Source organism: Podarcis erhardii (genome assembly GCF_964252035.2).
Source record: "Podarcis erhardii genome assembly, chromosome: 3".
NCBI classification, from domain to species: domain Eukaryota; kingdom Metazoa; phylum Chordata; class Lepidosauria; order Squamata; family Lacertidae; genus Podarcis; species Podarcis erhardii.
In genome coordinates this window covers 77,205,146-77,232,439 of record NC_138507.1, presented here as the reverse complement: position 1 = coordinate 77,232,439, position 27,294 = coordinate 77,205,146, and the positions used below count along the sequence as shown (strand labels likewise).

Below are 27,294 nucleotides of genomic sequence, written 5' to 3'. Positions count from 1 at the left end.
AAATATCAGTCAGAGGATCTATTTGACTGAATCTTTATCATGGAAAGCAAAAAATTCAAACACTCTACAGGTGGCATCTTCAACAGAAGAGACAACAGGAAGTACTACGATTGCCATATTTTGAAGAGCAAAAAAAGAAGACACTGTGATGGCCATTCAAAGCAAATAAATGCAATTTGTCTCAAATTTTACCCCTGAAAAAGAGGATGTGTCCTGGAAAAAGAGGACACATGGCAACCCTAATTAGTACAAACTCAGCAAGATACGGTACATACTGATGGCCAGTAATAGATTCTCTACCTAATTTAAGGAAAAACATTAGTTACATTGATGCAACTAATTTCGAAGGGCAGCTTATTTGGCAGCTTATTTGGAACAAAGAAATAGCAGACGAAAACGGTTTGTATACACCAGCCACTTCTCATTCTCTTTACAGGTTTCCCAGAAAGAAAGGAAGAGTCATTGGTTACAATATGTATGTCTGTAACATGTACTGTACAACACAAAAATTTAATTGAGTTGTTCTCTTGTTCCGAGTTTCATTTGTAAACAGTGTTTGAAGTACTAGCTCTTGATAAATCAAACAGCGGTTACTTGATCAGCCCCATGGGAGATTGTATAAATCTGCACTTATTATCCAGGATTAATTAAATAGCTGCTGTGTGTTTATGAAGAAGCAAAGTTGATTTAAATATCACTAATGCTCTCCAGCTTAGAATAAAGAACACTGAAGACAAAGAGTAGAGCTTCTTGTTTTTATGGCTGAGATAAACAAAATCTGGGACCTATTGCCCTCATTTTAGATTGGGGGAAAATGCAAAAAGTTTACAGGTGTAGATGATACAATGGGTGAGAAGTACTCGGGTAGATATCTCAGAATAATAAAATAAGGCTTTGTCAATATGCTATTGGGAAATAAAATGGGAATCTTTGTGTAAAGATTGATGAAATAAAGATGCACAGTGAATTGGGAGCTTCAGGATGAGGATGAAAAGCAGCTATAAAACTGAACTTATAATGAAACTTGGATGATGATAAAGGATATATTTGGCACGAAGCTCAAATGCACAACAACAAAAATAATAATAAGAGACTGTGTGTCAGGAAGGAAAAACAGAACTAATTTCTTTTTCATTTAATATGTTTCAACTGCTTGTGGAAGTTATATGCGTTACCAAAGTTTACACACACACTCCCTCTTATGTGTGAACACTCACTGATGTTAAGCCTCAGGGGACAACTGTTAGTTTTCTTATTTCACACAGGGTAAGGATGCCTCTCAAGCCAGGTGACCCAGAAGGCTCTAGTGTCTTGTTGCCTGTCTCACCAAGAGAGTATGTATGCTGAAAAGAGTGCAGGCTGACCTGTGTTGTTTAAAGGTGACACCTGGATAGCATTACAAGCCCTAGCAGTTGACTCAGCACCTTATCAGGAGACCCAGGCAACCAATGTATAAAACCTCAGCTTGATCTTTGAGCATCTTGGTTCCTAGTGAGAACAATGTGCCAGACTAAGCGCCTGCTCAGCACCCTTTCCTATATTCTGTCTTTGCAACTTGGCCACCTGCCTTCTTTTTACTACTCTGCTTGCTCTGGCACATCTGCTTGTTAGCTGCTGTCTCTGTAACCTAACCTTTGCCAGTCTTGGCTGCTTGCCTTTGGCCTCCACCTAGCTGGTGGTTGGTTCCTTTCTAACTTTGGCTTCTGATCCTGTTAACAGTCAGGATGCAATTCCCCAGTGAATCCTGACACAGAACCCCATTTCAAGACCTTAAAAGTATCTGTTTAAGGGAAAGAAGTATTAACGGAATTCTGGATTTATAAATAAGCAACAACTTTCGGCAAAGGTGCTTTCCTAAGCACTGTAAGCCTCACTGCAATTTATTTTACAATACACTGCTGATAACGGTATAGTAATGCAGAATGCAAAGCTAGGCATGCTACTCGAACCCTGTGGAAGGGTAAGTGGCTTAGAGTTGGAAAATGATGGTGGTGGGGAACCATATTACCCCTCTCCCCATATTTTACCCACTCTAAAAATCTCCTTTCTTTTTTTTTAAGGTGTTGAGGTCTCTTACATGCATTCACATGTAACTCACTGCTAGTCCCACAGAAACTACTTTGATGATGTCAAAAGACACAGAATTAATTTATAACAGTTCTTTTCTCCCTTCCAATGCAGCATCTGACCATTATGGGCTTACATACAGAACCCCAAGCATTAGTAAACTCAGGCTGTTTTACAGTCATCAAGTTCTTTACAAGAATCAGGCCCAATGTGAAAAAGTGAATCTCATAGAAAGTCTAGCTGTATTTTAGGCACAAAGAGATAGTAGGAGCACAACCAAACCATGCGCCATGTGAGGAAGAGCTGTTACATATTGCTCCCACTCCAAAGATAGAAATATCTAAAGTATTACTACATGCCACCCCAATCTCCATGAGCGGCGAGAGATTCCATGAGTTGCAGGCACATTTTCCAGAGTCTGTGTTCCCTTTTGGGAAAATAGGGCACAGCAGAGATGATGGTGTCTTTATGATATATGGTTTTATTTGCACATATATACAACCTGCATCTAGATGGAGGGAGTGCAGAACATTCACATCCTATGAGGGTTTGGCTTTCCCCATAAGGGCAGAATCAGATTCCAAGGACAGCAAAAAGCTATATTCTGCGTCTCTTTGTTCCAGCCTATCACCCCCAGTTCAGTTGGAGTTCTGCCCCTCCTTCTCCTTCCCTCTGCTAACAGACTCCAAGGACCTGCCCCACAGCCTATGTCATTCAAAGCTGAAGCCCTAAACCTGGCCTCTCTGCCTGTGCCCATTTGCATGCAGCAAAGGGCCCCCTCAAATATTCATAACAGTGTGAAGCACTGATTTACAGGCACTTAATTATTCATACAGATAACCCCAACTAACAACAGGCAGAACCAAGAGCAGGTAGTAAACTTCTACACTTTGTTTTCTCCTTGTTATTCTCTATCAGTGACATTTTAAACACAGCAACACTTGAGAGTGGTGAGTAATCTCACAAACCAGGTGGTTTCCTGGGTCAATGCTGACCTGATTCCCATAGTCAGGTGGGTAGTAAAGCTCAATTTCCCAGGAGCTAAATATCTAATATGTAATCTAATGTCAGGTAATGACCACTGGAAGGAATACAGACAGAAGAAATGCCATTGTGCATCTGCAGCAGCACAACCAGATGCCTTCATCTGCCCCAGCTGCGGCAAAACATGTCTCTCCCATATTGGTCTCTACAGTCACAGCAAGCGCTGTAACCTACTAAGAATTTGACTTCACCTCCCTCCATTATCTCCAAGATGTCAGATAAAGAGAATCTCCCAACTAAACTTCATTAATACTTCAAGGTACCAGATGAGCCATAGAGAAGTGGAGGGTAATTGTTCAGTACCAGAAGTACTAGGAGAGCCAGTGTGGAGTAATGATTAGGGTGTTGGACAATGACCTAGGAGACTAGGGTTCAAATCCCCACACAGGCATGAAGCTCACAGGGTGACCTTGGGGCAGTCACCATCTCTTAGCCTAACCTGCCTCACAGGGCTGATGAGAGGATGAAGTGGGGGAAGGGGGGAAGGGGAGAGAACCATGTATGCCACCTTGGGCTCCTTGGAAGATAAAGAGATGGTCTATAAATTTAATAAATAAATAAAATAAACAAAGTTCATTTAAACTTTTTTTTTAACATTTAGAAAATCCTTAACGAAGCAATATCCCAAGCAAAAAGAAGATTGATAATTTATTTCAAGCCACGTTCCCCAGGACATGTCACTGATAAGAAGAATGATAGAAAAGGAATAGCTTTTTGATAAATCAAGGAGGGTAAACCTCCTTAATAATAAATATTTTTTTAAATTAAAGTTTGGATGTCTTCATATGCCAAAAGATCCACATTTTAATACTACTGCATGATGGCAGGTGCTGAAGGACAGCAATTCTTCACCAAGAACTTGAAAGCTCTTTTAAATCAGTTCTGTTGTTTGCTGATGCTGTTTTTAATCTATGTAAACCATTTTAAGAACAAATATCCCAAGCTAAATAAATAAAGGTATTTCAAATCAATGTACAGAAATCCTACAAGAGGAGCATTATTTCTGGCAGACATAGCAGCCGGAAACTGAGTTGTGATAGTAAAGGAGACAATATGAATTGCAGGTTGTATATTACTCATATTTTTCTAGTGACTGCACCTGAGACTGCAATTCTATCTATGCACAATTATCTGGGAGTAAGCACCATTTAACTCAATGGGGCTTATTTCCAAGTAGACATGCATGACATTATGCTGTACAAAAATGATTTCCAGCCTGTGTTATGGGAAACTCCAGGGTTTCTCAATTAGAATATCAATAATAGTGGGGAGTTTCTCTGAAGGACAGTTTGCCCACAGCTACTGCAATGTGCAAGCACCACAGAAGACATTGGGCGTGTTTTAGGATATACCTGAAAAAAATGAATATAATTTCTGTGGTGGACAAACTAATGTTGAAAATGTTTCCACCAAGACAGAAATATTGATGGCCATTGGAAGAAATTGGAAGAAATCACTAAAGACTGAGGAGCTTTAGAAATTCTGCCTACTGTGATCTAGGGGCAAATATTCATTGTGGAATAAGTAGAAATCTGAAAATAATGAGCAGGAAAATGTAAGAGAGCACAAAGCTTTTAGACAGTTGTTTCATCCCCCTTCCCATAAATATACAAGAAGGGACACCAAACCTAAATTTTGAAGCAGCTTCAGTATATATATATATATCTAGAGTGCTACAGACACGCACACACAAAAAGACTACCTAAATTTTGAAGCAGCTTCAGTATATATATATATATCTAGAGTGCTACAGACACGCACACACAAAAAGACTACACTTGCTGCCTTGAAGAATAATGCACAGGTATGTGAAGTGGTGGTTTTACAGGCTCAGTGGGTATTGAGGAATAATTTGAAATGGCAGTTGTGTACTGGAAAGAGCAGGACGTTCTCATCTCCCTTTGGGGACAAAGAAGGTACTGTACAAGCAAAGAGAGGGAAATGCTTGAAGGCATTAAGGGCATGCATATCAATGAAAGATTCCTCTAGGCACTCCATCTGGTAGGTGCCACATCCACTCAGGATCCAGTTCCTCTGTCTAGAACTGGATCAATCTTACAATGGCCATGGGAGGGGCAACCAGTGAAGCAGCTGATGACTTCCTGCTAAGTTCCTACTGCAGAATCCTAAGCATTTCCATTCTAGCACCATTCTAGTGAGAAAAACTACCACCATAATAGATTCATGCTTTTGCTGAGGTGAAATAGGACAGAGTACATGAACCTTCTTCCCTCTTGAAGCAAATCATCCCTCAAGCAATCTCTTCACTCATATTTGACATGGGTGGTGCTGTGGTCTAAACCACAGAGCCTAGGGCTTGCCGATCGGAAGGTCAGCAGTTCAAATCTCCGTGACAGGGTGAGCTCTCATTGTTCGGTCCCAGGTCCTGCCCACCTAGCAGTTCAAAAGCATGTCAAAGTGCAAGTAGATAAATAGGTACCACTCCGGCGGGAAGGTAAATGGTGGCTTAGTCATGCTGGCCACATGACATGGAAGCTGTATGCCAGCTCCCTCGGCCAATAAAGCGAGATGAGCACCGCAACCCCAGAGTTGTTCGCAACTGGACCTAAGGTCAGGGATCCTTTTACCTTTACCTTTACACGAACCTTCTTCCCTCTTGAAGCAAATCATCCCTCAAGCAACCTCTTCACTCATATTTTCCAAGAAGAAAAATATACTGTTGATAAAATTTTGTACGCTGTGTGAAATAACAAGAGTAGCACATACATGGTTGATAGAAGAGATTGTCAAAAGGCTTTTAAATTCTGCATATTAAGCAGTATATAAATGCCTGAAGTAATTAAATGTGCCTAAATTCCACAGATCCTGAAGTTATTCATTACTGAGTTTCTATTTTTAGCTTTGGAACATGGGGGGTGAGCAGCTTTCTCATGATTACAGTTTTACCCATGATTACAAAGGCAGCAGGATTTGGACTTACAGCAACTAAAGACGTCAGGTACTTACTAGCTCAGTTCAGTGCCTGGAGGATGTTGAAACAGTATTAGACAAATTCATTGATGTCTGTATTAACTTCTGTATCAGAGGTAGTACATCTCTGAATACCACTTGCTGGGGACCACAAGCAAAAGAGTGTTATTGTCCTGCTTTTGGCCTTTTCATCGGTATCTGGCTGGCATGTTGGACTACACAGGCCTTTGGTTTGATCTAGCAGAAATCTTCTTATGTTTGGTATTGGAAAGTTAGCCACTAACCAATGCCAACACACACAAAAGCCACGTGAATACAATTCAAGTTACAGAACACAGAGAAAAACTACAACGTTCTGACATAACTATGAAGCTGACCATTCAAAAAGTGACAATACGACTCTTTCCATTTTTCTTACCTTTAATCTCTATGGCCATGGAAGAGTTCTTAGTATTGTGATGAGACAAAAAAGAACACTTGTTTCCAGCCCAGTGAAGCTTAAAAATTCTCTCTCTTACAACACAGTCCTGTACTTGTCTACTCAGAAATAATAATCTCCACTGAATACTTGGGAATTATTCCCAGGTATATTTATAGGATTGCATCTGGGAATAATCCCTGTTGAACTCAATAGGACTTGCTTCTGAATAGACAAATGTTAACAAATGTTCCTTATTTGTTTTCAGCAATGACTTACTTTCTATGTGCTAATCTAGTTTTCCTCCTTTAAACACTCAAAGATAAAATCATGGTTTCTATTCCATCCTCTAGCTGTGCAGTACAAGACCTACATATAAGCTACCTCTATCCTTGTTTCTGTACATTCCAGTTTTTTCCTTCAAGAAGTTATCCTTTCCTGAATTCTCTCACTTCGTCATTGTCTCTTTTACCAAGCATTTCTTAACTACAAAAGCACTTCATCAATAAATAACTTGTATAGAAAGGCTGCAAAATACTCTTCAGAGATTTTTAGGAAATGATGGGAAAGACATTGGGGAGGGAAATATTACATGAGGTTTTTTGTTGTTGTTGTTTAAAGACAATGGAGTGAGTCAGACTAAAGGGTCCATCAAGTCCCTTGCAACTCAAATTACATTTACAGCCCTACATACTTTTTCATGCTAGGAGTAAGTCACAGTGAAATAAATAAAACTTACTTCTGACTCAAGACATGGAGAGTCAGGGTTGCAAGGCTCAAACCTTTTCTTACTCTCTCCTGAGCCATGTCCCCGCCTCCCCCAACATTATTCTCTGACCCATTCTCTTTTTTCGATTTCCTTATTCTTAAAGCCTACTATTACTAGTTTCAATTATTCATTGCTTTATACCAAAGAAAAATGAAGACTCTAAGCAATTTAGAACATGGGAAAAAATACAAAACAGTTAAAGCAGTTAAAAGCCAGGTAAAAACAATGAGTAAACAAAAACAAAGTAAACAAGATTTCTTGAAGTGCTCCTCCAGCCACAGGGGTTCCAGCTGCGTGCACACAGTTGATCACATGATGCAGTGTGCACACACCATTTGAATGGCAATGCTCATCAACTTTGGAGGGCCCCCCCCATGCCCTCAAATATTTTATTGGGGGGGGGCAGGGTGGGAGAAGGGACCTCAGCCCCTAGGAGTTGGCTGCTGTCTAGCCATAAAGTAAAAAGGACAAACCTCACCCCTGTTATACCCAATTGCAATTCAATGTATTCCTGTTGTGTTTTATGATTTTCCTGATATTGTAAGTGAGCCGGAACTGGTCTGTGACTGTAATAATAAAATAAAATTCAATTCAAACCTCACCCCACCCTATGCTTCTAGCGGCAGAATCAGCACTTTCCACCACAGTTGCAACAGTTAACTTTCCCCCTTGGCCCCTCTATCTTCTTCCTCGCCTTTCATGATGTCCACCTTTCTCTTTCCCTTCGCCACCCCTGATTCACCCATGCACCCCTTCCCCCTCCTCCTCCTCCTTCACAGGCGCCCTTCAGCTTCTTCCTCCTGCCCGAGGCTCGGGAGCATCCCCTCCTCCCCGCCCGGGCTTTTCACGGGCTGCTCTCGCGACGCCCCTCTTCTCCCAGCGCCCTGTATCCACGGCACAGGCCGGCCAGCCTCTGCAAGCCAACTTCCAAGTTCAGCCGTGCGGTTGCCTCAGCTCAGCAGAGCATCTCTCGGAACTGCTGCTGCTGCAGCCCAACTTGAAATACGGCAAGGCTCCCCTGCCAGCGCCTGGCACCATCCATCTGCCTGGCTCGAACGGGCCCTTTTTACCTGGCATCACAGCTGCTTCACAGACTTCGGTGAGCCCAGGCGACCCGACGCCTTCTCATAAAATTGCGGGCAGAGTTTGGACTTCGCCTATATTCAGACCCCCATCCTCCGCCCGGAAGCGTTTCCAGAAAGCTCTCCCCTCTCCCCAAAAGGACCAGGACACCGGAGGAGACAGATCTTAAACGAAGGCGAGAGCGCAGCAGCCTGAGGGCAGCATCTTTGGCTGGCGGCGAAACGCAACAGAAGGACGCGGAGTTTCTTCCTCGGAATGGATGCCCGCCAAAATTACCTCACGTCTTCTCTCCACCCAAACCCCGAAGCGGAGCGCTATGATGCTCCATCTCCCACTGGTGACGCCGGGCGACGTGGGCTGCGCCCCTGCCAATGCACCAAGTTCCCTCAGGCGCCCTCGGGTCCTTCCCGTCCGGAGGAAACGCCTCGTACCTGACGAGAGAACTTATTGCGGCGAGGGGGCTCCCGCTCCGCTCACTTTTCTCCCGAGAGAGAGAGAGAGAGGCGAAGGGAGGGAGAGAAGAGCCGGAGGAGAAGGGCATCCCCAAAGCCCGCATTGGCGAAAGCTCCCTTCTGAGGGAGTCCAGCGCCCCCTCCTCCCTCTCCCGCGCCCTTCGCCGGCACAGCGGCGGAGACTGCAGCAGGCGAAGCAGCCCGCCGCTCAGCCCCGCGTCCCCTCAGCCCCGCCACGCCCGCCGCCGTCCAGCCGCCGCAGAGCAGGTGTTCAGCTTCCCAGCGCAACCCTCCCCGAAGGAGCTCGGCGCGGCCCGGCGCCGGCGGGAGTTTTCCCGCCGGCGGGAATGCCGCGTTCCCAAGGCTCGTCTCGCCCTCGAGGAAGCCCGCTCGGAGCACTAGTTTTGGTGCAGAGGCTGGCGCGCCGAAATTACCTTCCACTTTGGTGAGAGTCAGCACGGGGCTGTTGCAGGCGCTGAGAGGGGCGACCCTGGCCGAGTGTTTCTTCATGATGAGCCCTTCCGCCAGTAAGAGCCCGTCAGCCGAGCGCCTACATCCTGACGCCGGCTGGAGCTGAGCGCTCGGCTCCCCGGCCCGCTATCAGCTCGCCTCGGCGGCAGCCTGCCTGCCTGCCTGCCTGCCTGCCTGGCTCGCCCGGCCTCGCGTACCTTCGGCTGCTGCAGCAGCTTCTCGCCGCCTCCTCGCCCGCACGCTCTCCTTTACTTGCAGCAAACAAAACGTCACCAGCCCAGCCATCCCCTCCGCCCACCCTCCCTCCACCGGCGGCGGGGCTGGAGCGTCGGGCTCTTCCACACGCTCAGGGAAAGGCTGTCCCCGTTAACAGCCGCAGTTCAGCCTTGGCTGGGTATTCCCGCAAGTGCCCAGAAAGACCGACGAGTTCCTTCCAGGCCCAGCAGAAGAGGACGAGTCCTCAGAGGCAGCTGCGAGGCTTAGAGTTTGTCTCGCCTGTTAACTCGTGAAGCTCGTGGTTCAGTCAATCTCTGCAGTAGGTTAGCTCTTGCTATCAGGCTGATCCAGAAACTGTAAGGTTCGTCTGAGAAGCTGAGTTCCACGAGGGCAGGGATACTTTGCAATCCATTAGAATGCCTCGATGTAACACTATCCAAGGTACATAGTTGGTGTTCTTCCAATTCACGTATGTATGGTAGGCGTAGTCATCGCTGAGATATTTGGTAGCTGCTTAAGTCTGTGGCCTTATCTCTGAACGTAATAAAAATGGAACCTTTTACTGTATTTGCACAACCAGTTTCTAAGTGGACCACTCTCATTCCAAAATGAAATCATCTTTAAGCAATTCAATATGTTCATAAAGGCGGTTTTTCTGTAACTAGCTGTTTAATCAACACTTTAGTGGAGCCAACACACTTACTGCACTTAGATCCAACTCTGAAGCAATTATGCTGGCAAAAAAAGGCTTCCCATAGCTGCCTCTGCTTCTTCCATGTATTTACAAGCACACAGTACAACTCGCGCCTTGTTTCCATGCACACCTGTTGCAAGATGGGCACATGATCCCCATTGTGAGATTTCCCCACAGCTTCAGTGTGCCTCTGTGTATACAGTACTAGCATCATGTGAGAAGAATGAACTGTGTGGGATCCCTGACTCCACATGATCAACAGCCCACTGGGAGGAAAAAAAAAGATTTCTTAGCAGAAATCTGAAATTTATTTGAAATTGTATATCTTTTCTTATTACAAAATAGAAAGCAAAAACTACAGCATTGCTCCGTTCTTCAAACCTAACAGTTTCAAAGATACCATAGGAATTTTTTTTTGTTTTTGTGGGGTGGGGGGATCCATGTTGTTGTTTTTACATAAAATCCAGCAACAGTTTTTTCCACTGGGCTCCAATTAACAAGGCGCCTGCTGGTTGCATTCCACTGTGCTGCTGTTCCTACTTCAGACACTTGTCTGTCCCCCTTGTGGTTGGAGTTTCCAAATAGCAGCTGAAAAACTAAAGTAAACAAATGCAAGAAAATGAAGTAAAGCCACAGCCAGCATGTCAGAAAGGTTGTGGCCAGCAAATGAAAAGCTGGTATGTGAGGAGCTCAGTCCTTTATATATGCAGCAACAAAATTTTAAAGCTAATGTGTTCACACTATAGAGCAAGAATAGTGGCATAGATCCATTTACAGATATTCATGAAGTATGCAAGGTTGAAAAGCCTTTCCTGGAGATCTTTCAGGGATGATAGCTATTTTTCCTACTGGTACTGCAAGGATCAAGATTTCCTAACACATCATACCTGGTACTGAGGTAGCAGCAGCAGCAGCATGCTTAAACTATTCTTCTTATTTAATCACCTTCTACATATATGTCTCAATACAATGTACAAAGGAACAAGGACACTCTATGGAATGTGAGCACCAGCATCCAAGCCACCTGTTGCCACCTATTCCACTAGTAGTTTAGACCATATTATAAGGAGTGGATGTCTAATATCAGCAACTAACTTATCACCATTGCCAATTTTTATCTGTACTTCATAATTCTTGACATGTCAGATTAATTTTTTTGAAGTTGATTGTAATGATAGGACTAGTCACTGATCACAGGGCAGAGATGCATATGGTGAGATAAATGTATGCTGTGCAGAATTTCTGGATCCCCTCTTTGCAAAACCAGCCCCATTCCCTGTGCTAGCCAGTAAGCAACCTTAGTGGCTCTGCTTGTCTTCCATTGCTTTACAGGGAGCTGCTTGGTGTCTTGGGAGTGTGCAGCACATAACCCACTTCCCCATCTTTGAAGAACAAAATGCTCTGAAGTAATTAACAATGATCTTAAACTAAGTTAAATCACTTTAATGGGACTGTGGCTCAGGCTGTTTGCCAATGTAGACGTAACAGTAGCAAACTGCTTGCAAAAAGAGTAAACTACTCAGGAAGTAGTCACCATTTTCTAAATAAGATCATCATACATAAAATATTGATATCACACACTTTTCCATTGTCTTCTGAGACAGTTGGTTGGCAACATATTTGATAATTATCTTATGGTCATAATCTTTCTTTTTTAAAAAAATGAGTGTACTTTTTATTTAACTCCTCTTCTGATTATGAGACCACATATATTATGATTTCAAATATTCATTCAGCTAACTAGTGCTGTCCCTGTGTTGTATATTAATTTATAACAGGAAGGAGACAAAGGAAGGGTTAGTACACAAACTTTACAATACAAAAGGTATTATATTTTACCAGTGGCATCTCCAATTAAAAGGATCAGGCATGATGATTTGCATTCTTGACACTGGTCTTATTTAAAAAATGACTGGACATAAAAAAGTAAAGAGATTATTCTCCAAGTCCTGCCCATACATATCCTTATTCTTCCCAAATAATGTTGTAGTACCACAGTGATTCATGATTTCTGCAGTCTCTCAACCTCTCTAACTCTAGCAGTCACTTCAATTTTACTTTTTGATTATGACAATTACTGAATCATTAGTTCTTCATAATTGCATTATATACCAGGATATATTGGATGCAAACATCACTGTCATCAAGAAAAGGTATGCTGCATTATTTAAGTGAAAAAATACTGAGGTGGGTGGGTGGATGGATAGACAGACAGACAGACAGATGATAGGAATTATCATTCATTTTTTGGGAAAGGATAATGAAATTGTATTATTTTCTGTATCAAAGTATGCAATGGAGAAAGCATGTGCCAATCAATAAGTGAAGCTCAGCTACTATTCAACATCAATACAGCAATTCTTCTGCAGTATGTTACAACGCAAGTCATGACAAAAGGGATCCAGAGAAAGCTTTTTACAACTCACATTGAGTTGTTAAAAATAACAACAAACTTAAGAACTTTTCATATTCCAACTATCATATTTGTTACACAAACATTCTTCTGTATACAAGACTAACATTCAGTGTGATGGATACACAGTTGAAATATTAGCCAGCCACACACAGGATCATCCCAAGACATTTTGTCTCAGGTGAAGGAGAAGAGGACACTCTCTCCTAATTCAGAAGCTGACCAGACTGGCAATTGAATCTAATGCCAGCACTGATTATGGGATGGGATAGCATCCCTCAGCCCACCTGATGCAGCATGCCAAGCTAGGAGGCCATGTGGCAACAGAACAGAATTACCAGGGGATCAGGAGACATAACCAGGGGCTGTTCCTAAGCATCTACCACCTGAGGTGGCTGCCTCACTCTGCCTAATCATAGGGCCTGCTCTGGCCACACAAGATGGTCCGATCAGTAACAAAAGGCTCACATTCTGCCTGTAATACTATAAAGCTGGCCTTGTCAGTCACTGATTGGTTGTATATCCTTGTTCCCGCAGTAAGCCGTATACATGGGAGGAGAAGGAAACAATATTCCAGATGTATAGGAAAAATGTGTTTCACACTTGGGAACATAATGGTGGTTTTAGACATGCAGAAGTTGCAGCAGAATCCAAAGACCAAATCGACCACCAGGCTCCAACAGCTAGCCCACTTCCCTGGCCATCTCGAAGTTTATATTTTCTCTCCATCCTGCTACTAGGAGTCCTGTCTTCTTCAAGCATCCACCTCCCATGCCTTCTCCAACCCAATGCTCCATTTAATGCCACCTTCCTGTGCTTCTCCTCAATCTCCTTTCTCTTTATACACTGGAATATAAAAATACATTTGAACTATCAAAATCTTGTCACTCTGAAAAAACCTGCTTTATATACCAGAATGATGGCATAAAAACTGTGGGAAAATATGAATCACACAGACAGCATGATTGTTGCTTTGCCTGCTTGGTGCATGACTCAGTAAGAAGCATTGTAACGTATTAACAGCTGCCTTAGTGCTGCTTGAATGCTGGCAGAGAAGCTTAACAAAACAGAGTTTTAAAATACTAACTTAAAGATTTATGCATGACCTCCTTAAAAACTTGCATCAGCAAAGCAGTCAGCATAATGCATGTATTGTTTAAGGACCAGACTCAGTTGTGCTCAGTGAATTATCATGTTAGACATCAGCAGAATCAGGCATTCTAGATTCAACAATAATAAACCTGAATACTGCATTCATCTGAAATTTCAGCTTAGCTTTTTTCCAGCGTGGAAGCTGCCCTTAGGTGCTAAGCATATGGTAAATTACACTGTTCCCAGCACTGACAGAATGGATGAGGTTTCCATACCATTAGCCAAATATTCAAAAGGACTGGAGATGGGTTATAATATCCATAAAATGAAGGCAGGATATACAGGCAATAAGTCCTGCTACATTTACAACAAATACTTCATAGTACAACATTTTGCTGTCAAAACCTGGGTTTTCACTAAATACTAAAGAGCCAGTAACTTCTTACCATCACTCAACTGAAATTAATTATTACTTAGATAAGTCTAATTTTTATTTTGATTAAATATTATATAATATATTATTTTGATTATATATTATATTTATATTTTTAGTATATATATTGTAGTGTTTTATGTTGAACTTGTTCTGTGAACCACCCTGAGACCTCTGGAGTTTAGGGCGGTATATAAATTTAATTAATAATAATAATAATAATAAATGCACAATAGTTTTTGCTAAGCCATCTGTGACCAGGAAGTTGCTTTGTGGATTCAAATCCATATTTTGGATACATAAAACTAGCAAGAGCTAGGGAGCCATCCACACCAGTTTAGTATTCGTTCCATATATTTGTTAGTTCTACAACTATATGTCATGCGCAAATGCAACTCACAACACATGAAGCTGCTTTGGCCCATCTTGCCGTGTATTGTCCACACTGAGTGGCAGCAGCTCTCCAGGGTTCCAGATGGGGGACATTGCCAGCTCTACCTGGAGAAGCTGGGGATTAAACTAGGGACCTTCTGCAAAGCAGATGCCCTATGGCCCTTCCTCATGAGCTGATTTGGAAACCAACTGTTATTTGTGGTTGCCCACAAAGGACTCTGGCCCAGCAGGCCTCAGTATAATAAGAAAAGTGAATGAATCTTCTATTGCTTTTGTCATTTTATTATAAATTTGCATAAGATACTATAAATTTGCACAAGATATTGCTATCTATTAATATATTATGCAAATAGCTCTGGGAAATTGTTCTGACTACACATAAAAAGCTGTATAGCAATCTTTATTTTTTAAAAACCATGTATAGCTTGAACTTTTAATACTGGTATTGATAACTGAAATGGGCTGCAGACAGAACTGCGTATCATACAACATATGTATAACTCCACTTTTTTTAACTGTACTGAGCCTGAGGAGAGCATTCCATGTCACTCAGAAGCTCACATACCACATTATGAACTGTCATCCTGATGAAGGTGCTATTTCACTATCCTTGAACTTTCTTGTTCTTCAACATGTGATCTTAAAAGTTCTACTTTAGCTAGGTATTTACCACTTAATACACCTTTTTTCAGAATTAAAGTTAGACGAGTTAAATTCAGCAGAACAGGACTGCTGCTCTAAATTTAGGTATTTTGCACAGGTTTAGAGTTTGAAATTCCCATATAAAATTATCTCTCTCTGTTCTTCTCAGATTATTTGGTTGATTTATCTCTGAGAAAATCTTACTCATTTTGCATGCAGAGGATTGAAAAAAGGTCTAAATAGTTGTTGCTTTAAAAATTTAGCCTGTTGACATTTTCAGCTTGGTGTACGGAACCTCAGTCAGAATGTAGTCCTCCAGAGACCTCTGTCTGGCTCTCAGGACTCTGCCCAAGCCATGTCCCTTCTACAGGCCACACCTCTCACTGGACCTGGGACTACATAATAACACCTACGCTTTTTCAGCTGCGCTGGCCATCAGTTCATTTCCAGGCTTAGTTCAAATGCTAGTTTTGACCTTTAAAGCCCTTCACTGCTTGGGACATCGAACCTCAAGGACCACTTGCTTCCGCACAGGGGCATCATGTGGGCAGGTGCCAGGAGGCTGTGGCCCCTGGCACAACTTTTTGTGGGAGTGTGAACCAGGCACCCCCACACAGGGATTCCCAGCGCAGCACGGTGCTCCTCTCCACCCGCCAAGGGCTGCGTTGCCCCCCTTGGCTCCTTGCTGTGTCCCCCTGCTTTACTCCAGTGGGGGTGGGGTCGCTCTGCCAGCAATGGCAGCGAGGGTTGGGATGCTGCCTCCCCCACCAGGTACACATGCACACCCCAGGCACCAACAACTGATGCTATGCTGCTGCCTCCATATGTGTCTACCTATAACACCAAAGCCCTTCTTTGGATGCTCCCATTATGACAGCTATCTACAGGGGAAAGGGCCCACTCAGTGGTGGCACCCTCTCCCTGAGGTTCACATTAATGTAAATGGATGACCTTTTTATTTTCCCAGCCTTTAAAATCCTCTCTATGCTGCTTAGTTGTTTTTTTTTAATTCCACTTACTCTTTTCATGCTTCTCTTTTATATTTAAATGTTTGCATGTTTTTGTTTAATTTGCTTTATCGTAATTTCATGCCCTCTAACTTTCTCTGATGAAAATAGGGACATCCTATTCAATAATAATAATAATAATAATAATAATAATAATAATAATAATGGCAATAATTTTATTATTTCTACCCCATCCACCTGACTGGGTTGCCCCACCCACTGTGGGTGGCTTCCAACATATATAAAAACATAATAAAACTTTAAACTTTTTTTTTTAAAGCTTCCCTATACAGGGCTACCTTCAGGTGTCTTCTAAAGGCTATATACTTATCTCCTTGGCTTGGAGGTCACATAATTCCATAACCTCTAACATTTCTCTGATGAAAATAGAGACGTCCTAAGGAAAAGTGGGACATTCCAGGATCAAATTAGAAACCGGGACGGCTTCTGTAAATCCGGGACTGTCCCTGGAATATAGATATACATAGAGGGTCTGTAATTTAATTTATTGAGTAAGCCATTCTGGGAACTTTTGGGATGGTGAGCTATAAAATAAATAAATAAAACAAACCAGGTATATTGGTGTCCACAAACAAAACACAATGACCTGTAGAATTAGGTACTGTACTCCTGTTGCAAAGGTTGCTAAGATTCAGTGTAACAGCCCATACATTCTCTACAATTTAAAGCCTTGACAAATCAAGGATGGACACATCATATTAAAAACAACCATGAAAGCATTTTCAGGTATGTTCTCATTTCCCCTCTGCTGAATGGCAAGCATTAGTATTGTGCTTTCATTATTTTTTACCTTGGACCTCTAGCCTTTAGGGAAACCCTACAGTGCAAATCCAGAACACCTCTTTTATTTTGGAGACAGTTTCTGCTACATTATTTGTAAGAGCAGCTGCTGAGAAATGAAATTTATGCAGAGAAGCTTTAGTGAAAGTGTTTTATTGCATTATGGCTAAGTTTAATATTGAATTCTGAAGACTGGCCTGATTAGAAAAGAACAAGACGTCATTTTTAATTTCCAACTGCTCATTCCACAGAAGCCACAGTGGGAGACCGGAATTAATATATTTTTTACTACCGAAATGCAGTCAGACTGCAGAACATAGCCTATTTCAGGACTGTGCTGGTTGTTACAGTTTAGTTTCCAAATAAGATTTTTGTCGAATGCATGACAAACTGAAAATCTATTTTAGAGACAGCCAGATACCTTTAAGGACATGTTGTATTATAATCATGTACACATACCTTCCCAACTGGATGTCAAGGTAGTTATAAAATCTGTGTGCATACATTCCCAAACTGTGTATTTTGTTTTATCAATTAATTTGTATACATCATAGAACTCCAAATTAGCTTTAATTGTACAACCTGAATTCGCTGGTAATTGAATCCCACCTGGGAAGGCTGCTCATGATGAATAGATTCAAGAGATGACTGCAGGCTGCTACATGCAGCAAATCCTTTATCAGCTATTAGATATATCCTTTATGGTAAACTGATCCAATGTTCCTTGCAATGTCGATTCAGACATTACACTGAATATTGTGGGGAAATAGGTACTTCTTTCATCAGAGACTTACTTTTCCTGTAACAAAACAACTCCACCCAGAATGTGAAGGAACGTATACTAGCATAAGATATTTGATTTCATGACTATACCTTCAATTAACTCCCTGTTATACATTAATTTGACTACAAAACACAACCAAGTTACCGTTTTCCAGAAAAATGACTTATCCGCAATTCTTAACTTTTTTTGCAACATCATTGCTTTAACTACCAAACAAATGAAAAAAGAGAGAGAAAGCTTTATACAGATTAGCAAGTGCAAAAGCACTAAACATGAGGACATATCATTGGATGAAGGGCAGTATAGAAATTTAATAAATAAAAACATATTAAAATGTTCAGGTGATAACTCTAAAATTATAGCACATGATCAGTGTTATATATTACATATATTCATCCCTTAATCCATGCTCCCTCTGCAACTGCTTTCCTTAGTATTGAAGACCTTCAGAGAAGTTCATTAGAAATCTCACTGATAGTCTTAAAATGAACTTCAGAGTAATCCATTATTTGACTAGTAGCCTAATTATAAAGTCCCATTGACTAACTACAGTGTACATTTATAAAAGTCTTTCTAAAGAGAAGTTAACAAAGCTGCTGCCTATATATACTGTTTGCAACACCTGAATCACCTGCAAGTGCTAATCTCATAATAATCATTGCATCAGTTAATGGGAGGCTTGCAGCATGTAGCTTAGACCTTAAGTGCTGCTGATACTCTAATCATTGGAGGCTGCAGAACGAGCTCTTTAACACTTGACAACCTACCCAGCTTTGAAATTGCATTAGTGCAGCAGAACGCCTAGGGTTCAGGCAACTTGGGATGCAGCAATTGCCATGGGGCATCTTGCCAGATACAAGGTCTTGCACAAGTTAAATGTGGGCACAAAGGATAAATCAGTCAGGAATAATGCAGAACACAATCTTACTCATTTCAACAGGATCAGCACCCCCCCCCCTTTATGCTATGTTGAAATGCAATGTTCTTTAACCTCGTTAAGGCTTAGGTACATTAAAACCAATTAACTCAGGGTGTACCAAGCCTGGTCAGCTTAAGAAACAGAAAGCAGTAGAGCACTGCTGGTGGGAGTGCCACAACTGACCTAGTGCATCCATGCAACCTCACCACCACTCTGCTATTGGCAGAAAGCCTGTACTCAATTGTGCACTAGACCAGTAGATGTAAGCTCCTCCTGTGCATATGATGGAAGCTGAACTATGGAGCAAATATGTGCATGCTTGATTCCCATGATCTTTTCATCCTAAAGGGATCATGGGACTGAATCTACATGCATATAAAGGTAAAGATAAAGGGACCCCTGACCATTAGGTCGAGTCATGGCCGACTCTGGGGTTGCGGCACTCATCTCGCTTTATTGGCCGAGGGAGCCGGCGTACAGCTTCCGGGTTATGTGGTCAGCTTCTGTGAACCAGAGCAGCACACGGAAACGCCGTTTGCCTTCCCGCTGGATCGGTACCTATTTATCTACTTGCACTTTGCCGTGCTTTCGAACTGCTAGGTTGGCAGGAGCAGGGACCGAGCGACGGGAGCTCACCCCATCATGGGAATTCGAACCGCCGACCTTCTGATCAGCAAGTCCTAGGCCCTGTGGTTTAACCCACAGCGCCACCCGTGTCCCCACATGCATATAGATATATGCAAATATGTGTCATGTCATACATTCTGTGTGGTTGGGAGCATGGTGCACACATGCCTACTGCTCTGCCACTTATGTACTGTATACACGATTCTTGCCTTACCTGTGTGAATCAGCCCCTGGTTTCATAAAAGTGCCTTTGTTATATCAGATTTACTTTTATTGCTGCAGCATATTTTGAGAAGGCCAAGGGCATGTAGTTAAGATGCATTTTTGACAGCTCTAATTAAAAATGTGACTGAGCTCTTTTTATTACCTAAATAGTGTGTCTCATTATATAAGAGACAGCACAGTTGTACTCTGCAGCAGATGTAATTTGGAATATTTAGCAAGAGTGCTTAAGAGCAGAATTCCCTGAACAGCAGTAAACCAGTATTCCTGGCAACTATGCATCATATAGTAAATTCACTATACAATTACAATACTGGGCTAGAAGAACAAAAAGAATGCTTAACTTTTGGCATTCAGTATGTCCTTTTGTTTTCAGATACTGTGATAATCCCTCCCCTTGTGACACTTTTTTTTTTTACACCTTCACAACTATCCTGCCTTAGCTTGCCACATCCCAATAAGCATAGTGTCATCAAGAGGACACTACTGCCTCTGCCCATCCCGTTATGGACCACTGCTGTGTGAAGGTAATCAACCAAGGTAGATGACATGGTGCCCACTGGAAGGAGCTCATCTGCTGCATTGCTGCTTGCAAAAGACACACTATGGTAGCAAAGTGTGTTACCATAATAGTATCTGAAAAAAAGAGAGCCTCTTGGTTGCCAGAAATAGTTTTTGCTACTCTTCTGCCCCACAACTTTGACCAATAAAACTTTAAAAAGATAGATTTTGGTAATTCCAGACAAGAACAGCGCTACTACGTTGCTTAGTAAATGAGAAATCCTGTGTTTACAAACAGATATAAATTTTCATTGGCTTAATAGACATGTCAATCAAGGTGGCATTGTCACCAAGGATTATCAAACTATTATCAAAGGCAAGACAATCTCACTGAACATAAAATATAATTATGTATTAGTTTCTCTTGTGTCAATTATTACTTGACTCCATAGCAGCAAAGTTTCATCACAATGTGACTAATAGATTCCATGCCATTTATTTTTAGATTTCCTAATTATACATTTTTAAAATCAAGATAGAAAAATCTGATATAGATCATATTGGAATCTGCCTCCTTGTGATCTGCCCACTCATCATAGGTCTGTCATAGGTCTGTGACATGCATGACTCATGTGCACACTCATAATATACTTATAGTTGACTTTACCATAATATTACCTTGCTGCTTGCAGGGACGCGGGTGGCACTGTGGTCTAAGCCACGGAGCCTTTTGGGCTTGCCAATCAGAAGGTCTGTGGTTCAAATCCCCGCAATGGAGTGAGCTCATGTTGCTCTGTCCCAACTCCTGCCTACCTAGCAGTTTGAAAGCATGCCAGTGTAAATAGATAAATAGGTATTGCTGCGGCAGGAAGGTAAACAGTGTTTCCGTGCAGGCCTGAAAGCGAGATGAGCACCTCAACCCCATAGTCGCCTTTGACTGGACTTAACTGTCCAGGGGTCCTTTACCTTTACCTTATTTTACTTTGCTTCTCCATAAAAAGTAAGAGAGTGAGGCACACAGAGTATCTAGAGTTGTCAAGCTACATGAGTTTTGGTGTACTAGGGTTCTTCTTTATGAAGGAACATCTATACTAACAGACAGCAGTTAACTACTGATTCCTAGACCATCTTGATCCTGCAGCTTCTTCTTACTACTATTGACAGTTACCTGCTCTGCCTGCTCTGAGCTGGTGAGCAATGGGAGAGCAGTTACCTCTGCAAACACCTTGTCCTTTTCCTAGTTAGCAGATACAAAACTCAGTATGGTATTGAATATGTTGATTTGGTAAAAAATCATATAAATGTATTTATGGAAAGAATGAAGAAATATTTCCTGCACTTTGTTAAAGAGAGACAAGCCTTCTTATGATGCCTATGAAGAGAAATGGATCTTTTCAAGCCACTGTCCCATAGCTTTTTCCATTTTTGCTGAAATTCTGTTCATTCAGAAATGCTGCTAATGCAACATCACAGTCAATGAGTCTGAGCCATCCTATATAAAATTTAATTTCTTTTTCCGATTTGTTTAGTAGGCACCAAATACCCAGCCACTTAACAATCACTTCAAGAGCACCCACTTGTATACATTTGTGAAAGAGGGAATAAGTAATGAAAAGCAGACATGAAAGGGAAATAAAGATCGGCACAAGGAGCAAAGCAAAATGAAATCCAAAAAGGGTGCTGGCTGGTACCACACATCTGTACCCAGTAAAACCTGGAAGGATCTGATGCACATTGTACTACTTAATGCAGCTACATTAAGTAACACAATAGTCTTAAGTACTGAAGTACCATCATAATTGGTACTTGTACTGAAAATTATGTGATTAAAAGAGCACTGGGAATAATTAGAATACGATCAAGTTTCATGCAGACCTATTATGCAGAGACTTCCTCTAGGCATTCTATAGCTTGGCCACCAAGGAGAGCACCAATGAACCATTAAGCTGACATAACAAATCAATCCACTTGCCAGGGAAACCAGTTTGAGAGGGAGAAGGAGATTGTGCTTGCAAGGAAAAATGGCTATAATTTTGAATTTTGTTTCTGGTTGACAGGGGTGCTATGTGGTTTCTTAACTTTATAATCCTGGTGGAACCGAACAAATGTGTTCATCTAATACTGCCTGCATGTTTACTATGGCACCCTCATATTACTTACCAGGCATGCATGTTCCTAGATTTAAAATACCATTAAGTCACTACTGGCCACTTCTTAATGTGTAGACTACGTTAAGGATGCTGTATTTTTTTTTTTCCTCTTTGGAGAGGGGACAAGTAAACCCCATCCTGCATAATCAATCACATGACAAGGAACACCCCCCACACACACCATATGAATGGTAGTGCCCATCAACTTTGGGGAGGCTACTCCCTCAAATATTTTAGGGGACCTTGGCCCCTAGGAGTTTTCTCCTATGGCTGACCTATGGCTTCTATGACAGTGTATGGCAAGCATCTACTGGCTTGGATCCAAAGAATCTCTAGTGCAAGTTCTTCTAAATGCCACTAAACGGCCTCGGGTCCTGTAAACCTGAAGGAGTGTCTCCACCCCCATCATTCAGCCCGGACACTGAGATCCAGCGACGAGGGCCTTCTGGCGGTTCCCTCATTGCGAGAAGTGAGGTTACAGGGAACCAGACAGAGGGCCTTCTCGGTAGTGGCGCCCACCCTGTGGAACACCCTCTCTTCAGATGTGAAGGAAATAAGCAGCTATCCTATCTTTAAAAGACATCTGAAGGCAGCCCTGTTCAGGGAAGTTTTTAATATTTAATGCTGTACTGTTTTTAACACTTGATTGGGAGCCGCCCAGAGTGGCTGGGGAAACTCAGCCAGATGGGTGGGGTATAAATAAATTATTATTATTATTATTATTATTATTATTATTATTATTATTATTACTGCCTCCATTTTGGGTCTTGGGTCTCCTATCACTGTGTGAGATCTCTTCCATCTGAACATTTCCCCTCAAGACAAAACTTAGGTTTCCAATTTTGTTTTGTTCGGTTTTGAGTGACTGCATTTATAAAATGACTTATTGAAACCACTTTGGATGAATGCTTGTTCACCCATTTGTTATTTTTGGATCCAGCACCTAGCACAGTATATAAATAGTAAATAGCATTGGAGACTCTATTCTAGATTTTCTAACATTAATGTTTCTCCACTTTGGGTAATGCATTTATTATTATATTGTACCCACATCGTCTACTTTTATTCTTGAAATATACATGCAAAAAGGTGGACCACGTATCCCCACCTATATAAGCTGGATGCAATATAGGCCTAACTTGTGTATAGTGCTACTGAAATACCACATTGTGTAACATTACTTGCATATTAGTGTGTTAAAATCACAGCTAAGTGATACTACTTTAAGATAGTCATATCTGTAACTCTAAGTAGCCACTGTGTGAAATATATATATATATATATATATATATATATATATATATATATATCACCATGCGTCTATTTTTACAGTTTCAGTGTTGCTGCTGTTGACTTTCTTGACTTTCAGAATATGTATATAGTGCTTTTCTTCTTGAAAAAAGGGTGCCTGTATTCACCATGAAGTTGGTACAGTAAGTATCACATTTTTAACCAGTGCTTTTCTTCTGGGGAGTGTGTGTGCTGGTACTGCATACCCTTGAGTACCCATGGGGAAAGAGCACTGCTTGTATGCCATATTCCATAAAATATGATTGCCCTGAGTCAAAGCTCCACTAAAGAGCATGCACATGACACACTCACAAAAAACAAACCTTTCAAAAAAATTATAATGTACAAAATTAAAATAAACAAACAAAAAAGCCCCAAACCAAGAATACATTAGAACACACAGTAGGATAAAAGCACACTGTCAAGAAAGCCTAGTCTTCTGGTGCCATCTTGTGTTCAAAAGTCATGTGCTGATTTTCTGAGCACAGACTAGGTATCTTTCTGGCAGCAATGCTATCCAGCATTTCAAACTTAGACCAAAATCCATTGCACTATCACTATCACTTAGGATAAGGTTACCAGATTTTTTTTAATGAATCCAGAGACACTTTTCAAATTCCTACTAAATAGATGGATTTTGTCAGGGGACTGATTTGTAAATCCGGGGACTGTCCCTGGGAAACGGGGATGTCTGGTAACCTTAACTTAGGAGCCTTTGAGGAAAGGGATTTTTCAGTGTCTGGGACTTATTATGCCTTTTGTATTCTCAGCATCTCTCCCAAATTTACCTGGATGGGGTAAGGTATGGCAGTTAAACTGTTAAAAATTGATATATGCTCATAAAACAGAGATCTCCATTTGCTTAGAGCAGAAAGTCACACACAGGCTGTGCCGATTCCTCAAGTCCAAATGGTATTAGAGAATTATCACCAGAATCAAGATTGGTAAAATTTTACAATGAAGTGTTTCCCTAGGGTAGGGATGGTCTACATGCAGCCCTCCAGATGTTGTTGGATGAGAACTCCCATCATTCCCATAATTATTGTTCATGTTGGCTGGGGCTTATGGGAGTTGGAGTCCAGTGACATTTAGAGGGCCACAGACAGTATGATCACAATTATCAATGTATTGCTGTGAGAGGCAGATCTCCCTTTTGAGAGAAGAGGCTAAAAAGACAGAGACCTAAGATCCCTATTGAAAGCAGAGGGTAAACAGTCAACAGAGAACTATTGGCTTAGGTAACAGAAGCAAGAAGCAGAGTGAAATCATGCACATGTGAAATTAGACTGCCCCAGCATCTTCCCCTCTTGATTTTACTGATTTGGACCAATTTGCATTCAAGTTAAAATGATTGGGTTTCTACTTCTGTAATTTAGGGATTTTTTTTGAAAAACAATTTATTTATCCTTTGGCATTTTAGTAAAAGGGCAGAATTAAAATATGATGTTTAAACTAAACTTCTGCTGCACTTGACAAGCTTATTTTGGTGTTTTAGTTATAATATCACAACCCATTATTTGTACCACTGCAGGAAAAGCATTTTAACTGGCATTTCAGAAGACTTTAACGCCATTAAGGGAAAATGCTCACTCCTGTTAAAAGGCTGAAAAACTAAGCAAGAATACTGGTGTCTAGACTTGGTAGTCTGCTGGATAAGGGTCAACCAACTGCATCTTGGCTAGATGGAGGTGCTGTGGGTGGTTGGTTCCTGAATCCAGATAATTAGTCAACTGTCTGATTTGGATGAGGTTGTACATACCCGAAAGAGCAATGTCATAGATCCATCTTTGTTGTTAGAGACCCATGTGACCTCAGCGGCTAAGAGTACCTTCTGCCAGCTTTGGCTGATAAGACATCTATGGATGTTTCTAGACTGGGATAGCCTGACCACTGTCAACCATGCACTGGAAACCTCTGGGTTTAATTACTACAATATGCTTTTTTGTGGGCTCCCCTGGAGGTTGGTCTGGATATGTAACTAGTGCAAAATGCATCAGCTCGATTCTCACTGGGGAAACCACCACCATGTTATAGTGCTGCTGAAAGAATTGCACAGGCTGCCTGTTAGCTGCTAAAGGTGCTGGTTTTGGTGCATAAAGCCCAATGCAGCTTAAGACCAGACAAATTGAAATATTGTCTCACCCCTTATATAAACACTGTGCTCTGCATGTGAGAGCCTCCTGGAGATATGTCCTTATATATTCTGCAGAATATAGGCCTAGCAACCTGTGCCTTTCGTGTTGTAGTACTTCCCTATGGAATTCCCTTCCATTAGTATTCCATTAGTATAATATTAGGAGTTTACATCTCTTTTGGCACCTTCCTCTTCCAAAAAGTATTTTAAGTAGAGATCTTTTGCAGTTTGTACATGTATTTGAATTATTTTTAGAAATTTTACTGTTTGTGTGCTTGCTGGCCTTATACTTTTCTGGGAGGACGGGAAGGATATACATATAAATGATAATACAGTGGTACCTCAGGTTAAGAACTTAATTTGTTCTGGAGGTCCGTTCTTAACCTGAAAGTGTTCTTAACCTGAGGTACCACTTTAGCTAATGGGGCCTCCCGCTGCCGCTGCTGCGCGATTTCTCTTCTCATCCTGAAGCAAAGTTCTTAACCCAAGATAGTATTTCTGGGTTAGTGGAGTCTGTAACCTGAAGCGTCTGTAACCTGAAGCGTCTGTAGCCCAAGGTACCACTGTAATGATATTTAACATAACAATGCCAGGATGTTTGTGTTATCACCAATGCTTTCCGGAATGGTCACTCTGCCTATTTTACATATATTAAAGTTGTCAGAGTCTGTACTTTTTGCATTTCATTTTCCTTCGTATGCATACCTGCTAACTTAGGATGACACTTCAGAAATCTGATAAAATGGATTTTAAAGTGCTTAGCCAATAATTAATTTGTAACTTTTTAAGGTGCCACAAGACTCTGTTGTTTTTGCAGCAAAGAATATGCGTAGATAAGCAGAGCTGTCAAGTTGCACCAGAAAGCAAGGTATGTTATCTGAAGAAGAAAGCCACTTGTGACTGACAGATATACAATGACTCATTCCTATAAAAGGAAACTCTTTTGACAATAACAGAAATGGAAGAAATCTGAATTTCTGATAAACGTGGCACTGCAGATCTCTGGATAATCCCATCCGCATCTATGCAGCTGTGTATTTCCTTTCTGGTTATTCAAAGGCAAAGAGAGTACATAATGCACAAGCTTTACTAAAATTACAGATAAAATCTGATCAGTCACTAAAATATGAGGCAAAAGCTTGCACAAAAGTTCTGCATGTTCCCAGGAGCTTCTTATGCAGCAGGAAGTGTCAGGACAGATTAAAGAAAGTGCATTCCCCCTTTAACCTGGACGTTCATGGAAAGAAGCAGAGTATCCTTGTACTTTTTTCTATTAAAAAAAAATCCTGTTAGCGTCACAAGTGCAGGAGGCTTGTGAAGAACCTTCGGGGCTAGTTCACTGAAGTTAGAGCAATTACCCAGAGAACCACAGATGTGACCTCATTTTATCTCCAAAATAGAGAGAATTGCCTTTTGCACACATTGTTCTTATTGCAACATGATATACAGATCAGACTGAAGTAGTTTGTAATCATCATCATCATCATCATCATCATCATCTTTTCCTTGAAAACAGCTCTCATTGGGCTACTTGAAAGATTTAAAAAGGGCATTGGCAGATCAATGGATAATAAAATTTAACGTTTCAGAGATAGGACATTTTTTCTTTGTTTACAATATTGAGGTTGAGTTACTTTAGATGGTAAGAAGGGAAGAAGACACAAGTGAGAGGAGGGTAAAGGGTGGAGAGCTATGGATGCTGCAGAAAAGGGAACTCTGTTGCTTATTTAAAGTTCTAGGT

At 41.4% G+C, this 27,294-nt stretch overlaps 1 protein-coding gene across 4 annotated transcripts in view; it reads right to left on the bottom strand.

Moving 5' to 3' along the window:
* Positions 1-27,294, bottom strand: part of SLC35F3 (solute carrier family 35 member F3) — an 87,661-nt gene that overhangs the window by 24,286 nt on the left and 36,081 nt on the right. Inside the window, exon 1 of one of the 4 annotated variants that reach the window (XM_081855863.1) lies at positions 9,199-9,480. The exons of 2 other annotated variants lie outside the window; for them this stretch is intronic. In XM_081855863.1, the coding sequence (XP_081711989.1) occupies positions 9,199-9,274 (76 nt within the window). In that variant the 5' untranslated portion in view covers positions 9,275-9,480. Of the gene's footprint in view, positions 1-8,299; positions 8,802-9,198; positions 9,481-27,294 lie in introns of those variants that run through there. One more of the 4 variants, XM_081855864.1, reaches the window with a different exon arrangement.